Here is an 18498-nt window from a genome sequence, read left to right on the forward strand (position 1 = left end):
CTGACTGTTTTTTCATGTAGCACACAAATATCAACTTTAAATTTCAGTATACAAATAAGCTATCAAGTATTTGTGTGCTACATGAAAAAACAGTCAGTATTTAACTAATGTGCAACATAGAAAACTAATTTGCACCCCTTGCATTGTAACATGGTTTTGTCCAGGAGACTTAAATAAGAAACTTCTTAATTTAAGACCCTTAATTAATCAGGCCCTTTAACTTTAAATTCTCTCTAAAACCATATTCAATACAATAACAAAATAATGGTAATAATTAAGAATAGTTGCAAATGCAAATCATATAGATTAACATGTAACTGCTATTTCAACTGTTTTTTTTAATAAATAATTAGCCCATTGTATATTGCCTCCTAATTTATATCAATGTTTATTAGGTTCTCGAAATTTTAATTATAAAAGGTCTCATTAATTAAGGAACTTGGATCATGGTAGGTGCCATATTTTATGTAAAATTGCTCTGCGCATGTTCATAAACGGACAATACACCAGTGAACACAAGTGTATACTATCCATCTTTGAACACAAAGGACACTTCCGACTGACTACAATTAGAAGAGTGGAATGAGGGAGGGAAGGGCTATATGCACGTAGACAATGTACACTAATGGCATGCCCAGGTTGAGTGCATGCACATCTGTCTGACTCAAGTTCTGGGCATCTCTGAAGTACGTGATATGTAGTCATGTCTCTTGCACCAGCTACAGGGCAGGTGTAAGTGCTGAGTGATAGTGATTATGCATACGCATGTCAGAACATGTATTTGTAATTAAGTTCGACTGTAAAAATGCATTTTATGTACAGTAGGCATTAATAACATCCTGAAATATATATATATATTTCATGGGAAAAAATTAAAAACATTTTTCTTTAGGTATTTGCATTAGTGATATGATTATTAACAGGTGTTAATGTATTTATTGTTTTCTGTGCATTCTGATGGGACTTTATATTACACATATGCATTGTGTGTATCCTGCCATGTGTTGTGTCTGCATACAAGTGCCTTATACCCGTATTCACCTAGAAACGTTTCTTGAGATCCTCTTGTACTTGAATATGGGTGCAATTTCTGCGTGCAATTTTTATGCAATTGAAAAAAAATTAAAATTGCATTCACTTTACCTTTCTTGATGATGCAGGCCTAAAATGTAGCCATTATTTGTCAAAGTTTAAGTTTATGTTTTCATGCTCCCACTGTAAATTGGACTTTTCACCAGATTTAGAGCCTCTCCCTATTTAACAAAGCCGGAGAGAACTACCGTCAGCACTAGCCTTGGCCAGTTTCCCCCTGCACAGCTGTCCTCCTATTGCTATTGCCATCGATGGCGGTAGCCAGCTGTCAGTAGCGGGAAAAAGCAGCTTTATTAGCAAAATAAACAAGTGTATCAAGTACACCAAAAAAAAAAAAATAATAACCTATAATCAATGTCCTCTAAAGTAATAGTTGCTAAAAATCATTAGGAATCATTCCTACTTCCTTAATACAACATATTCAATTTTTATTCTGTTATAGAAATAGTACTACCTTCTTGCATTTATTATTAGAAAGATGGACATGTAATCACTGATTCAATTGTTTGAAGATATTGACATGCACAGAGCAGTTTTGTATGTAGGGTGCTAAAGTTTATTTCAGTTGCCTCAGAAAGCTGTGAAGTGTTAAAGAGCAGGTTTGGGCAGCCTGTGGGTTCCAGCTTCTGTGAAACTACAAGTGCCAGCCTGCACTTCCAGCCACTGGTGGGGGTCCATGGGTTGCTTACTTCTATTACTACAGTGAAGTAGCAAGTGGGGGGACATGTGAGACAGTTCGCAGAGGACACTCGGCTCACACTGTGTCCTGTGAGTGGCTCTGGTGCCTGCGCTGACGTCACAGTGCGCTCAGTTCAGACATCCAGCTCTTTAATAAAGCAGCGTGAGATGCTCCGGGCAGCAAAGTGAGAGGAGAGACGACTGCGGCTAACACACCGCGCTGCACTCCGGCACCCCTGTCACTCTAGTACTAGTCCGCTTCTTGCTCCAGATCCCCAGGGAGGGGCGATGCGTGCTATCCCGTCCTGCTGGAGCACAACATCCCGTGGGACCAAGGATCAGATCGACACCATGGACATCTCCCGGACCAGCCTGCTCATGTGCTCGGTTCTGTGCACCCTGCAGCTTGTGAGCGCTGCCAAACCGGGTAAGCAGCAGCACCGGAGCTGCCCGGGCCCTTGTCTCTGTGAACAGGACGGTATGATGATGAGAGTGGACTGTTCGGATCGGGGACTCAATGCTGTGCCTGCGAATCTCAGCATCTTCACGTCTTACCTGTAAGTTTAACATCACCATATGTCGCTTCCTACTTGGACTCTGCTATAAATTCCTGCTTTAGGGATTATACAGACATGGTTTTGCCTAAGTGTGTATGGGTCAATGACAGGAAACTTAGATTTAAATTGTCGTTACAGCTAGTAATAAATTGATGAGTAATATGTAGAATAGGCGCTATACTAAATAGAGGAGTATTAAGGTGTCGGTGGCACATTATTAATGATCTTTAAGCTATAGGTTGATGATCATTTGTACATGGATTTTGCTATTCCAAAGCAGACAACATGCAGTGACTCCATGTGCTATGTAATGCAAATGGGACCAAATACTTGGCCGGAGTACCTTGTAGTACTTGCGCTCCCCTCGCCATCAGTCATTGCTCTGTACTGTACACCATCCGTTGGACTCGTATTTGCTGCTGCTCATGAAACAGTGTTGGCTAAATGTGGGTTAATGTCTTCCTAAAAATCAAGTTGACATGTGTGAAATTATAATAGATATGCAGAGGCAATAAGGCAAGTATCATTATTTCCAATTTGTACCTTTGCGCAAATATCAGTTACTTCTAATAAAAGTGTACACATTTCTAAGTATCTTTTATTTCATTACTTAGTATAAGTGTATCCATATTTATTACATCTTTTATAACACTCATATACTGTTGCAGGAGTATCACTACAACTTTAAAGGTATGTATGCTTTGGGCTTTTCCTCTAGATATAGATATGCATTGTGATGTCCACAGATATTTGAGTGTCCCAAGAGGAAGCATTCCGAGCGATGGACATTAAACAATATTTGGCTTTGACAGCAAAGGCATAATTGTAAATCAAGAGGAGACATCTTCTACACAACAGCTGCCCCAGAATAAGTCAGGGATCATAGATCAGAACCAGGAGGAGTGTCTGATTAAACCAAGAATCACTGTGAGTAAGATCAGGAGCAGCCTTGTTGTAAATCAGGCACCAGTGTGCCCTGTGTAAATCAGGGATAAGTCAGTGAGATCAGAAGAAGCCTGGTTTTGTGTAGATGAGCCTGATAAATCAGATATTCACATGAAATAGTAGTGACTAGGTAAGTTGCTAAGCTAGGGTCAAGTTCAGTAGCAGTCCATGGGCTAGATTTACTAAGCTGCAAGTTTGAAAAAGTGGGGATGTTGCCTATAGCAACCAATCAGATTCTAGCTGTCATTTTGTATATAGTACTAAATAAATGAAAGCTAAGATCTGATTGGTTGCTATAGGCAACATCCCTACTTTTTCAAACCCGCAGCTTAGTAAATCTAGCCCCATGTGTGAATAAGAAAGCTGTGTCCCAAAATAATAGTACAGGACATGTCATTTATCACACATTTAACTTGCTTTATATGTCTTGCTGGCAGACTTTAGCCATCAATAGTGTTATCTAATAAGATACAATATGATGTAGCACTGCCAACTTACAGTCATTTGGCAGTGATTGACCATGTATATTTTAGATATGTCCCTTATTATGTGGTGTTAAGAAAACAAGTTGTTTAGATCCTAGACTGATTTCTGAGAATTGATGTGTTATTCTTCAGTAGTGTTTGTTACCTGCATGGGATGTTTATTCTGCAATCACACAGTGCATCTGTTAAAAGTTACACAGTGGTCTTAAAAAAGGTGTCATCAATTGATTTAGAGATCTTTTCATCCTGTGAAGATTGTAAATGTGAAATACTGGAGTACATATCAAGTCAGACACTAGCGTGTTTCACCTAATAGGCGCATCTGTGATGTAGAGAACAGACAGTGAGATATTAATAATTTGTTAGAAATGTGCAATTCCTAATAAATTCATTCCAACATAATCTTTGTGAGACCAATACAGCATTTAATTCAGTAAACATTTCTACCTTTTCCAGTAAGCTTAGAACATTTCCATTACATAAAGAGTTACATTCCTGGAGGGAGGGGGGCGGAGGGGGGGGGGGGGTTGTGACAGTATTTGCTTTAGTAATGTTGATCCAGTGTGAAGTTACATGATGAGCAGCAAGGCAGTCTTTCCTTGTCAGGGCTATTAAAAGTGAGGCAAGGGGAAATGTTGATTACAGTTGCAAAAAGTTAATCTCTACCTTTGGTTTATGATACATGTCTTTGAAGTGTGCGAGTAATCTTTAACTGGTGTAGGAAAACAAAGCATAAAATTGAAGGCATTGTACAGGAAAGCCTGTGTTAATGTAGTATTAAGAGTTGAAGTTCGCTTGTTAAATCTGAGTGTTGCAGACACGCTGGGACACCCTTAGCCTGCAGGTGCAGCACGGTGAATGTGGAAGCCTATGGCTGCTTGAAAATAAAATCAGAACTAAACTCATATGTTCCATCATAATGATAATTTCCCACTCATAGATAAAGTATTAGTAAAATGCTCACACTATTAAATCTTAAATATTTACAAACATTGCTTAATCCTCTCTGAAGACCTCTACTCACATTAATGTTAATATATTCAATAGATTAGCGTCAAGGTTTGGGACAAAAGAGAAGCTTTACGTTATATAATTAGGGTAAAGTTGTTTGTCAGAAAGGTCGTTCATTTATTTAACTCACCAGGTACTCTCCTGCCCCCTGATGCTCAAGGGACACGGTGTAGAATGGGCTCATTTAAATGGACCTGTCATGCGGGTTACTTTATTAAAGGTTTGACATTTTTGTATAGAATAGGACATCACACATTTGTTCCCCAAAGCTATCAAGTAGGAGGTGTAATAATAAGAGGTGTAATAATAAGAAGCAATTGCAACACAACATAAAATATATATTTTGCATCTGTTCACAAGAGATTATAATCGTTCAAGAATATTATGCATCCACTTTTGTTTATTTTCATATTATTAGATATTAATAAATACATTTCATATTGTCTATGGTTCACTCCATGTTTCACTACACCATGTGCTGGTGAGGTAAGGGTTTTATTAAGTTATATGAGTAGATTTATTGATTTATTATTGTTATTTTATTGTTATTGGATTTAATACATTTTGGGTTCGATTTTAATTTTCTCTGAATGCCTGCTTCCTCCTCTCTCATATAAATATATCTATCAAATTGAAACAGAATGGAAATGAAATAACTGTTAACAAGGGGTCATCCAGTGAAAAAATACATAAGTATGTATGTTGGGTCTGTTTTTATTGAATATCCTATTACGGCTAATTTTGTATATATATATACATATATATACATATATATAGTGATCCATGGAATGGATATAATCTATTAGATACATATTAGAAATAGATATAATACCTATCATGCATTTGTGAGACAGTAAATGGTGATTACATTCTACAGATATGCTATGTATTTCATTTTTGCACAATTTTTGCTAGTCTGCGTTATGTCATGCTCCTCCTGTGGTTTTGTGTGGTTTTGTTTCTGTACAGTACTGTTATGGGAAGAGCAAGCTGTTGTTTTAAAGAAGAGCTTTCTCTCTGCCACTATGCATGTGTGGTCGCTTACAACATCCTATTTAAATGTTATGTGTTTGTTTTGATGCTCTAATCCTGGAGTTCTGTTTTCTTGTGTGAGTAACTTTGAAACCTCCAGATGCACTGACTTGCTGTTGATGTTGGTTTATTTAATTTCTGCTCAGATTCTTCGCTATACAGACGAGGTGCTATTGAAGCTGTGTAAGGTTTTCATTTGTTAGCAGAAAATCAACAGTGGTTTGAGTAAATATGATACCTTTGTCTGGTAACTTATATTTAGATCAAAGCTCCTAAGACCACTCAGGTGTCTCCTTAGAAATTCAACTGCACTATTTTATCCTGTACAACAATGAGAGCATTGTCTAAATGTGATCATTTCGCTCTAACACTTTTGAAAAAATGAATGTTCCCAATATTATTTTGTGCATGTCGGATAATAGAATGTATTTATTGCTAATGTGTCCTTCTGAAGTGTAATCTTCTAGGTGTAATCCTACATGTACAAATAATTTTTTTTCGGTGCCTGCAGCATTTTGGGATAATGTAATTTGCCAAAGATGACAAGAAGCTGAGTAGTGTTTTAATACATGCTTCAAATAAAATAATCCTACCAAAAGACAGCCTATTTTCACGTGTCTTAATATTATATAATTTTACAGTGATAAAGTCATTTGATGGTTTACTGCCTTAAATTCAGAGGAAAAACAAGTCCGCTATCGTCTTTCAGAATATAGATGCAGCACATACCACAGTAAGTTTTTCCATAGCACAAACCCTTGAAAAAACTGTAGCTGTGCTCCTTAGCAGCAAACCCAAAGAGAGAGAACCTAGCTGGTAGAAGTGGAATGCGTTAGCAAAAATAGTTCTAATTCTGGTGTGACATTCAAACAAAATAACAAAGGCCCAATCAAATGAATAAAACAACTTAAAGAATTTAGTAGCAAATCACAAAAAAATGCATATTTAGATTGGGCAGAATCATGACATGTTTTGACAGCGATACTTATTATTACTACAAATCATGTTCTTTAAATTCTGGCAACCTTTTCAATTTGGAAATGTTGTCTAAGGCACTTAATGTTCTGATGAGTTTACGGTGTACTGTCAGGTATCTGTGGATATTATTATCAGATTCTTTCCATATAAGTGTTACATTTTGGGAGCATGAAATCATCGAGCTGTCAGCATTTAATTTAAGAGTTAAACACACCACACATACAGTATGGAATAAAAAAAAGAATCAATCTTTTCTCTTCACTTTTACTCATTTGTTCGCATGTGGATTTAATTGTCATCTTTTAAGATTGCAAAACGGTTTACACTTCCAATGCTTAATACTTGTTATTATTGCCTTTATGTCAGTGAGAACATTGTCGTTGCAAACATTCTTGCAATTCATCAATGTCTTCCTACTACAATGTCAATGGGATTAATTTACTTGCTCTAATTGAACTCAAGTTTAGTAATGAAAAACTCCACTTTAGCTTCTCATACTGTAAGAAGCCAGAAAAGGTTAGAACATAGTTGGAACAATAAGATCCAACATTAGCGTTATGTGATAGCACTTCAAACAGTGTAAAATAGGAAGTCTCAGTGTGGCAGCTATTGTGCAGTACACACACCTTTTAACAGTCCTTTTCATCTTACAGCGACACATAAATTCCATTGCTTTATTGAGTATGCAGAAAGCATTGATGCTATATTTATTTATTTCTTTTCTACTACTATGAGTAATAGTAAGTTCAGTTGCATAAGCATTTAAGTTGTAGTATTTTCATGTGCTTTTTAAGAGTAAGGAGGGGCTCTGCGAAGTTAATCATCATACTGGAGAGGTAGAGATCTTTGTTAATGAATGACAGTTTATTGCTGTAAATTAAAATGTTTTCATGCAGTGTGTAATACAATAGCATATCTAGATGTCTCCACATATTCTTCAGAGTTACGGTCATAGTGTAAACGTGTGTGAAACAATCAGTGTGTACTGTGTCAGGATACAAGCTGCTGCAATGTGGTGCTAAATGGACATAACGTTTATGCAGATACTTGTTGGTAAAAATGTGCATTTAGTTATTAGTTATTCTGGCTACTGGTCAGATTTAGAAATTATAGTTGTTTTGTGTTTCATATTTTGTATATGAAATGGTAAAGTGAGCGGAAACATGGAGAAGGGGACAAGGTTAAAGTGAAATATAAATCTTTATAGCTTGCACAATACAGTATGTTTTGACCGACATAGCTAAGGTGCCACACTACACACTATAATGTTCTATCAATAGCATATAAAAGATAATGAAAATGAAATAATTTAATTTAAATAATATAATGTATGAATAAGCACACTTCAATTTTCTTGGCAAACTGTGAGGGTGTTCCCATAGATTGTAAGCTTGCGAGCAGGGTTCTCTTACCTCTCTGTCTGTATGTATTACCCAGTATTGTTTTATTACTGTTTGTTCCCAATTGTAAAGCGCTACGGAATTTGCTGGCGCTGTAAAAATAAATGTTGATGATGGTGATGTTGTTCCGACTTCTTCTTACAGTCCAAGATCATACTGGCAGGTAAATGGTTGCTAACATCAGCGTGTTTGCATATTACGTAATTATAGACTATATGTTCCGCTGGGGCAGGGACTGGTGTAAAAGATAAACATTTTCTGTAAGCGCTGTTTAATATGTTGGCTTTATACAGGGTCAATCACGTGATTCCTATAGTGTGGAGGAACAGATCATGATGATTCGTGGCCGCATGCTATAAGGTGCCTAGTCCCAGTGGGAGGGCCAGCCACCAGGAAGTATACTATGCCCTGGCCTGTGAAGTCTACCACCACATTCTATCCTGGCAGAAGCAGGGGGGTGCTGGGCAACTGGAACCCTCCCTAAGTGCACCTACTTTATAAATAATTATCATTATCATTTATTTCTATATCATCACCATATTACACAGCACTGGGCAGAAAATATGTGATCGTTCAAATCAGTCTCTGCCCCACAGGAGGTTACAATCTAAATTCCTTACCATATACAAATACCAGGGACCATTTTTTGACAGAAGCCAATTAACCTACCAGTATTGGATTGTGGGAGGGAACTGATGCACCCGTAGGTAACCAATGCAAACACAGGGAGAACAAACAAACGCCATACAGACAGGGCCCTTTTTGGAATTGAACCCCTAATCCCAGCACTGGAGGACAGCAATGCTAACCACTGTGTCTTAAAACATAGTTATGATAACTAATGTAGTCAGAGATTGGCAATGTTGGGAGAGGATATGTGTATATTGTGGTGTCGGGATCATTTTTCTATACGTTACATCCAGCTTTCCAGGTATATAATGCGATGGGCTTATGTCGGTAACAAATTCAAGTCAGACTGGAATTTATTGAAAATGATGCTATTGCAGGTAATCTGTAGAAGTTATTCTTTAAGCACTTGGCTACAGAAAGCAGAATATTTCTGAGTGACCCAATTTCTGCTATTGGAAGTCCTGCCACAAAAGTTACACTCATGTTGCACCTTTATTAGCAGAACTAGAGGGATTATGATCCTGTGTTTTGTTGCGTTTGTCACCAAAAAGAAGCATGGTGTATTTTTAATGAACTGAGCAAACGTTATGCCCCATAGGTGACCTACATTTCTGTGTCATTATTATGAGAGCCTGACTTGGGTATTACATTTGTGCCAGCATGATTCTGGAATAGGCAGTAGAAGAGGGATTTATGGAAATATGGGAAAGAGGTTTTCTGCTAACTATGTGTAACTAAGCTAACCTTTGTTATGATCAACGTAACAGAAAACCATATTTGAAAATGAGAAAAGGCCTGCAAATGTAAAACAATTCTACTCCTTCTGCCTAATAGCCCTGTAGGACTTTCCTGATGAATTAACCACAAGTACTTCAGTGTCTTAAAGAATGAAGAAAGCTAATAAGGCTAATATACGAAACTGCAAAGTTTTCAGATTTGGGGCCTCATTTAGAGTCGGAAGCAAAGTCCGTTTCAGGCGTATTGTGCACATTTCCACTGATGCGCATGCGCAGTAAGCATCAGTTCCGACTGCTTGTCAGATGCAGTGTCTCAGTACGAGGGAAAGGGTGGAACACGGAGTTATGTAGGCGTGACCGTGAATAATATAGATACTATGGGCATCTACCCGCAAAAACAATCTTAGACGGTTCAAGATGCAGACGGAACACACCTCAAAAAAGACTGAAAAAGTGCATCAGGAATTAGGTGGCGCAAGTAGTTACCTAGCTTTGGGAGCTGGTCGCAGCTCAGTAACGTATTACGCGTGGGATGCAACTGTAGTTGCTTGCCACTCGTAATACCCTACCCAGCTGTGGCACACTTCCACGCCTGCTCTTGCATGTACGTCTTAGACGCACATTGCGTCTGACTCTAAATTAGGCCATTGGTGTTCCCCAGTATGGGTTAAGCACACCTTGTGGAACTCATATTAACTAAATACAAGATTTTGTTTTCTAAAATAAGATATTAAAATGGGATTGAAGTGATGTAGTGGGAAAATGTATGGAAATGTTCCCTGTTGAGGTGAAGGCATACTAGGACGTGGTAGAGATTGGGTCCCCTGGGGCACCGCATTTAGACACATTTGTACCAATGTAATGAAACCATTCAAATATACAATACTGATACACATAATAAAGACAGCTCCCACGTTCCCTCACTCTCATGATTTATTTAATATATAAATGAGGGGGAAACAAGCTATAGTTTAGTAGGGGAAACAAATGTTCAAATTAATATAGATGGTAGTCCTGAAGTGGTAGTGGCCAGGACTGCGCAAATGTCGGCGCATAATGATTTTCTAAGTGCCGTATAAAAAATCAGAATGCAGTCATGAACCGAGCTATGTGGTATGTGGTAAAAAGGCAAATTTGTGTAAAAATGAATTTGCAATGGAGACACTTTTTTTGTGGTTCATATATGAGCTCCATTGTTTGATATGCTGAGCAAGCATTCTGCTGTGTCACATGATCATATGATCTCTGGGTACAGCATGGAGTCTGTGGTGGATTTGTATTACCTCATCAGGCAGGGTCACAGTCCCACTGACGTCAATAACGACAAATGTGGAAAGAAATTGCATTCTATGTGCAAAATGACTTATGTCCATGTGTTTTGGGAGCAAATATTAAAAAAATACATTGAGGAGGCTGAGCTTTACTGTCTTTTCTTTCTTTGGATGTCAGAAGAGAATGAACTAAACATAAAGCAATTCAGATGTTACTCATTGCTTGCTCCCATATTTCTCCAAATATGAGTATAGTTATTAACGTGAATCAATACACAAACTATCCTGTCATTAGAATATTTTATAGTATTTTGTATTATTCTTTTTTTTTTTTAAATGACAGCTGACAGTTTATTCGTTCTAGATTTTTCCTATCCCCTAGTATGTTTAACTCATTACTGCCCACTTTGAGAGAGATCATCATGGAAACCCGACATTATTAATAACTTTGATTGTAAAACTGTTGCATGTCAATTTAAAATTTGTATATCATATATTTATATATATTTTCAGATTTGATTAATGTTGTCATATTTTGGAATAAATTTTCATGCAGGAAAATTATCTTGTTACTAATGACAGTCATTTTAGTGTTTATCTTTAAATAATCATATGAAATTGTATTCTATATATCAGTAAAAATAAAAATAAATGTATGTTGTGATTGATTTAAATGGAGGTACTAGCTTTGTTGGTAAATGCACCGTTTAACTAGACAATACTGCCTTTCTTAATCCTTGGTGACAAAATGATTGTTGCCATCATTATCATATAACAACAGAGATTTAAGATTGATTGTCAAATTGAAACATATTGCAGAGCCACTTAATAGTGAATTAAAGGGATGATTGTCAGAATTTAACATATTCAACACCGAAACAACTTTATTAGTAAAGAAACTAGTGTAAAGTGACATTTAGAAACATTGCTGCATTGATTCATTTGGACATTTGATTGAATTCATCATCACTGATTTGACAGTTGATGTGAAGTGTATCATAGAAAATAATTATCTGATTAAGATATGTGAATGTCCTTCTGAGGAACTGTCTGCAAATTGCCTTGTATACTGCAAGTATCATATCAGTAGATTATAGAAAATCCTCAGAGATTCCTGCTATCAGCACTCTGGAGGTACTTACAATTGAAAGATTTTTAATTATACAAATAGTGCTCTTATTTCTGCTCGTGATCTGTAGTTGGAACTTCTAAATATAATCATACTTATTTATGCAACTTAGGACATTATAGCTTATTTATTATTATTGTTTTAAACAGTTATTTATTTTTATATTAAATATGAACTTTTGTGAAATAAGTGTTTGATTTTTTGTCTTATATACTATTGAGATCTGATTAATCCGCTAGCACTTAACCCTGCCTTTTTCTTTTAGAAGATAGAAAGTCACTGTTAACACAATGTCATATTTGATTGGGAAACTAAAATGTGCTGCTGACGGCACTACATTTCTACTTTAAGAGTTTGCATGACAAAGTATCTCCCAATCTGTTTTGGGGCCTGAAGTGCGGAGGACAATTGTCCTGGCATAGGGAGCCTGCTTCCAGCTGCTAACACGTGCACCAAGCTGACCTCTTCAGTCTACACGCCAACCTAGATTACAATCTCTTGAAGTGTTCCTCGTTAACCTAGCATCACTTCCCTATAGCAAACTAAGCCAGACGTTCACATCTCAACTTCTTTCTCGTATAAGTGTAATGCTGGCGAGTTATGCCTGATGTAGAAAGATGCATTTCATTTAAAGATATGCTCCCTATTGTGTCCAGGTTTCAAAACAATTAGTATTTTCGCTAATGTGATGTTTCAGTGTAATTTCTCAAACGGGGGCACCACTCACAAGACATGCAATTTTTGTGACAAATTTTCAACCCTCTTGTCCCTTCATGTCTGCTCTGCTAGATAGGATAGAACGTAACGAGAGGTGTCATATATCCTTAACACCTCATATACGTCTCTGAACGCCCCTCTCCATCCAACAGTCCTTCCATGTGTCACCCTAGGCTTGTATTTCATATATTTTTCTAGTTTGTTACTATTAAATCCACCTTGATACTCAGAAATGTCGGTACAGGGCAAACAAACAGCTCTCCTCCGTGGAGGTTATTTATTAAAATGGGTATTCTCCCATGTGCAGAATTTATAGAAGTATCACACCATTTGTATACAGTCTGTCGTGCGCTTACCCCACACCAGATCTATACTGACCATGTTTTAGCCCTCAAGTGGGGAGGTAAGGGCACTTTGGACCGAATGTGATTTATGTAGACTGAGGGGTATATTTACTAAACTGCGGGTTTAAAAAGTGGAGATGTTGCCTATAGCAACCAATCAGATTCTAGTTATCATTTATTTAGTACATTCTACAATATCACATCTAGTATCTGGTTGCTATAGGCAACATCTCCACCTTTTTTTTAGTAAATATACCCTTGAGACTCAGCCTCTCAGGAGACAGGAAACTTGCAGGTGCTCGATCACTGGTGTAAGTTATGAGCTGATAGGTCCTGATTTAAAGTCGGACGCAATTTATACTGAAATTGTAAGTGTAAATTGAATTTACACAGTAGTTAGAGTGGAAAAATGCACAAACATGCCTCTTTATCTGCCTTATGGACCGGCGTGGAAGTGTATCATGCACAGTGGCTCTGTAAAGCAGATAATTGAATAAAAAAAAATAATGTACAAAAAAAATTGTGCTCCCCCCCCCCCAAACAGCACAAGAGTTGGTTATGCTGTTTTGGAGGGGGTGCACACCTTTTTTTAAATGTAATTATTTTTTTTACTTTTATTTTTAATACATCAAGGTCTCTTGCACCAGCTGAAAGAACCCGCAAAATATATGTCTCATAGAGACCTATTTGCAGCTACTTTCAACTCAGCATGTAAAGAGCGTGAACACGCCTTTACATTGCTAGGCTTGCCCACTACCTTCCCCGTTCCACCTCTATAAGCACAGAGAGGTGCAATGGGGAGATGTATCTCACTCAAAATACAAACTGAGACAGATCTTTGGGCAAAAGTGCTTTTTGCACTGATCAGAAGAGTTTGTGCCCGACTCTAAATCGGGCCCCTAGTCTCTTTTTTGGGAAGCAGTTTCTGTCTGTGTTTTATACTGAAATTTAATTCATCGCTACATGAGGCCCTTTGTGTGTTTAAATTTGTCTCTTGTTTTCTGGTGCAGAAGTTTTAGTGAATTGCAGTGAGTTTGTTTTTGTGACTAGAGTTGCTTGTACATACATTATATCCATGCAGTGTATGCTTTCCATTAGAGATGGAAGGAGCCTTTGTAGAATAGTGTAAAGGGAATATTTTAAGTACAGCGACTCTTGTAGAAAAATAGTAATTTTCAGTACAGAAATAAATTCACAAATACTATAATTTATCTCCAAATATAACTGTGCTCGCACAGTGGATACTTTTACTCCGTGGGTTTCTCCTTAATGCTGTCTAACTAAACTATTTTTATTTTCACTGGTACTTTACATAGTTGTGGACAGTTTGTTTTCCTTTAACGTCCCTGTTTTCAGATTATTTTTATTGCATGTTATTTTCATTGTTATCTATTAGTAATTGTTTATTAGCTGTGGTGTGTTATTGGTTTATTTTGCTTGTTTATTTATGATTAATTTACCCCTAGAAGGTCTCTCATGTTTTTAGGTTAGTATTAGTTTATGACACAGAAAGCCACAAAAGAGAAACAAAGTCAACTTCCAGAAATAATAAATCAAGTCCAAGGGAGAACAAAATTACACTGTAATGGGTATTACAGATAAAGATATCACTTGTTTATTCCTTCTTTTGACAACTTAATGAGACTATTTAGTCATTTTCAGAGGTGCTTTAAAACAATTAAAATTGTAAAATAGTTTTTAAATAAATATTTGTGTGTTTTCTTCTGGTTGTTGGGCACGTGTGGTTGTTGGGCACAGCCAGTAGACAGAAGAAGCAAGAACGGGATCAGTCCTGCTCCTTTTCCTATAGGAACAATTTAAAGTCTACAGTCTGCTAAAGAATAACAGAATCACTCACAAGTCTTCTGCATAGCAGTGGGACTCCTAGTACTGTACCAGCATTTCAACTCACCAAATATGAACAGTCTATATCCTCTCCTTCCTTTTTCAGCTATTTCATTTAAAACTAAAATTATTTGGAAACATTACTGTTTATTGTTCTCCTGCCTTGTGTTTGAAAAACAGTATTGTAATAGAACATCTCTGCTCCACTACTGTGTAGTGCACTGCAACATTGTTGCAACAAAGTGAATTACAATAGTCTTGGCTGGCTGCCAAGTTCAACTGTAGTGATGGAAAATGATGGGGATTTTTTTTGTGTGTATTGTTTCCTATATGAGCAAATAGTGTTGCTGACAATAAGAGTTACTTTGGAATTTATAAACAAATGAAGGCAACTATGCCACATCTCTTCCTAAGGGTATGTTATATTACAGTTTTCCTATTTCTAGCCAGAGAGCAGGAGCCTGTCCACTTTAGCACTTTTTATATTTTACTCTTAAATGCTAAAAGCACTGAAAAACTTTTTCCACTAGTGTTTTTAGAAGCATGAAAAAAATTACACAGACTGCATTTTTCATGCTGGGAAGCAGTGTACTGAAAATAAAGATGCGTGTTTTCCAACACAGTTTTTCATTTAAGTCTTTAGGGAAAATTTAGATGTGATTTATTGGGTTTTATAAAAAAGCATTTAAAATGCTAGAAAACAAAAACAGCAGTGCAGGTGGTGCATAAGAGCCTGCAATAGCACACAACAAGGTGCCACATGTGTAATAAAGCAATAACAGAAATTTTGGAATTCATTTATCTACTAATTGCCTTCTATCTGTAAATGCATTGTTGGTGATAGTCTTTTTTTTCCATTGTTTGCTTGAGAGAAACACAGAGAGTGAACTAATGAGGCACAATTGAACTGAATTGACAAATTACCCTTCCTGTCTACCAAAATACAGAGGGCGTGAGTGACACTCTTAATGCTGCTTAGTAGATCCTGCCAGCAGCATATTATATTGGGTAACAGAAACCAGCAATGGCTTTTAATAGGGGTGTTAGTGATTGCAGCTTGAGCATTTTCAATGTACACATGTTTTTCTTTTTAATCTTTATGGAAGAGTATTTGGAACAATTAAGAAATGCCTGGAACCCTTGCTAAAGATGTCATTTCAGGAAGGATTCTTGCAATGAAATCATTGGGAGCAACATCAACCACATAATCTGTTTCCAACTGCCTTTATGGATGAGTAAAACTGTAACAAAATGCATATGAGTATGTGTGAGTTCCACACTTGTAAACTAGCATCAGCAGACCAGTGTATAAACTGGTATCCAGCACTGTAAGGCAAGGCACATCATCAATTAAACCTTACTATATATATATATACATACATGCTTGTATACTATTGATATAAATACTGGAAATATCTAAAGTGCTTATACCTTACTAAAACGGATGTGTACACTACCACAGTTTTACCGATGCTGATAATGGCTAATATGCATCTTCCGATGCCCAAAGGCGCCAATTGTCCCTACACTAAAAACACAGCATTCTAAAGGTACGACCCCTCTTATACCATTGCAGCCAGATATGCATAATTGGAGTTGACCTTTAGCATCTTAAATTTCAGCCCATCAACTAGCTCTGTAGCCCTTTAGGTTTTGTCGTCAGAGCTTTATTTAGAGATTATGGTGTTTAGGCATATGTGAATGATGCAAGCCACTTGCACAACACTAAAGGCGCTCTATTCTTTTTTTGGAATTGGCTGTTTTTCTCCATATATAGAAAAACAACATGGATTGTTGCCAAAAGCTCTGACCACATATTAATCTATATTCTCTCCTGAGAGGCTTCCTTTGTGCGTTTCCTTTGTTTTGTGAGGCAGTAGAAGTAGTCAATGTATTTCCATACAATTTGCATATATTTTTCTATATACAGGAAATGCAGAGTAAATACAACTGGGGACACTTACAGTTTCTTAACACATGGCACACTGTCAAAATTATTTTACTAGAAACTTCGGGCCTGATTCATTAAGGATCTTAACTTAAGAAACTACTTAAGTCTCCAGGACAAAACCATGTTACAATGCAAGGGGTGCAAATTAGTATTCTGTTTTGCACATAAGTTAAATACTGACTGTTTTTTCATGTAGCACACAAATACTTGATAGCTTATTTGTACACTGAGATTTAAAGTTGATATTTGTGTGCTACATGAAAAAAGTCAGTATTTAACTTATGTGCAAAACAGAAAACTAATTTGCACCCCTTGCATTGTAACATGGTTTTGCCCTAGGAGACTGAAATAAGAAGTCTCTTAAGTTAAGATCCTTAATGAATCAGGCCCTTCATCTTTAATAAACCAGGGAATTGCCAAGGTGGATAAAATTAATGCAGACATGAAAACAAAGGGTAGAGAGGACCCTGCTCATGAGAGAACTTGCATTCTTATTGGAAGAGGGCACTGCTGAGACAAGAGGAACTACTGTACACAATTTACCTCTCCCCCTCAAATAATTCCTCTCCCACCCAGTTAATTAACATTTCCCACCTCACTTAAACACATCACTTGATCTTTTTCAGTCTTTCACTTAATTTTTCTTGCTGACAAAAGAGAAACAGTTTGACATATGCACTGTGCAGGCAGAGAACCAACTCTAAACCTCTGCCACCACTGAGCACAAGCTTAATTTGACTAATATTACATTTGTCTCTCTTATTCTGTACTCTTCAGCCAGAGTAAGGAGACATGGATGTCTATTTATTATAGGGAAAACTATTTCATCCCATATAGTAATTACAAAGAGACAACTGACAGCTCTGAAGGTGATTATTATTAATATCATTCTTTACGTATAAAACATATTATACAGCACCCAACATTTTGGGGATTATGGGGAACTAATGACTATAATGACATGAAAGAGGTTTTCCACAAATAAATGCATTTTATTTTATCCCTTCCATTATCTATTATTAGAATAATTATATATAATATGGGCCTGATGCTGACTTAGGAGCAAAGCAAGAAAAGGAGCAGATTGCAAAAACCTTGGCAAAACCAGATTGCATTGGAGGAGAAGATCAATTTAAAATTGGGGTTAGATTTATAGTTGAGATACCAGATGAACTTATATGTCAAATGTAACATAAAACAAGTATTTGTGTGTTACATGGAAAAACAGACAGTATTTTCCTTACGTGCAAAAAAAATAAATTAATGTGCATCCCTTGCATTGTAACATGGTTTGTCCAGGAGCAAATTCAAAAATGGTTTCCAAAGTTTGGTGTTCAAGAACTTTTCTAGCCTGCATAAAGCTCTGAACTCAACGCCATTGAACAGTTTAGGGATGGTGGTGATTGAGAGCCAATCCTTATCGCCCAACATCATTGCTCAATCTCACTAATGTCTTGTGGCTGAATGAATGTAAATCCCCCACAGTCATTTCCCACAATCTAGTAGAAAACCTTTTAAAAAGAGTGGAGGCTGTTATAGAAGCCTCCACTCTTAGGACCTCATTTAGAGTCGGACGCAAAGTCCGTTTTAGGCGCATCCAACAAAAAAACACTACCACGCATGTGCAGAAAGCACCAAATCTGCCTGCATCTTGGACGCAATTGCCACTTTCGACAGCTTGCGACTCACTATGAGA

The 18498-nt window shown here is 37.0% G+C and overlaps 1 protein-coding gene across 1 annotated transcript in view; it reads left to right on the forward strand.

The window, feature by feature from the left end:
• The first annotated feature begins 1951 nt into the window (after positions 1 to 1951).
• LGR5 (leucine rich repeat containing G protein-coupled receptor 5) overlaps positions 1952 to 18498 on the forward strand; it is a 137958-nt gene continuing 121411 nt past the window's right edge. Inside the window, exon 1 of the mRNA XM_075209526.1 lies at positions 1952 to 2327. Within this exon, the coding sequence (XP_075065627.1) occupies positions 2059 to 2327 (269 nt within the window). The 5' untranslated portion in view covers positions 1952 to 2058. The remainder of the gene's footprint in view (positions 2328 to 18498) is intronic.

Source organism: Mixophyes fleayi, chromosome 4 (genome assembly GCF_038048845.1).
Source record: "Mixophyes fleayi isolate aMixFle1 chromosome 4, aMixFle1.hap1, whole genome shotgun sequence".
NCBI lineage: Eukaryota > Metazoa > Chordata > Amphibia > Anura > Limnodynastidae > Mixophyes > Mixophyes fleayi.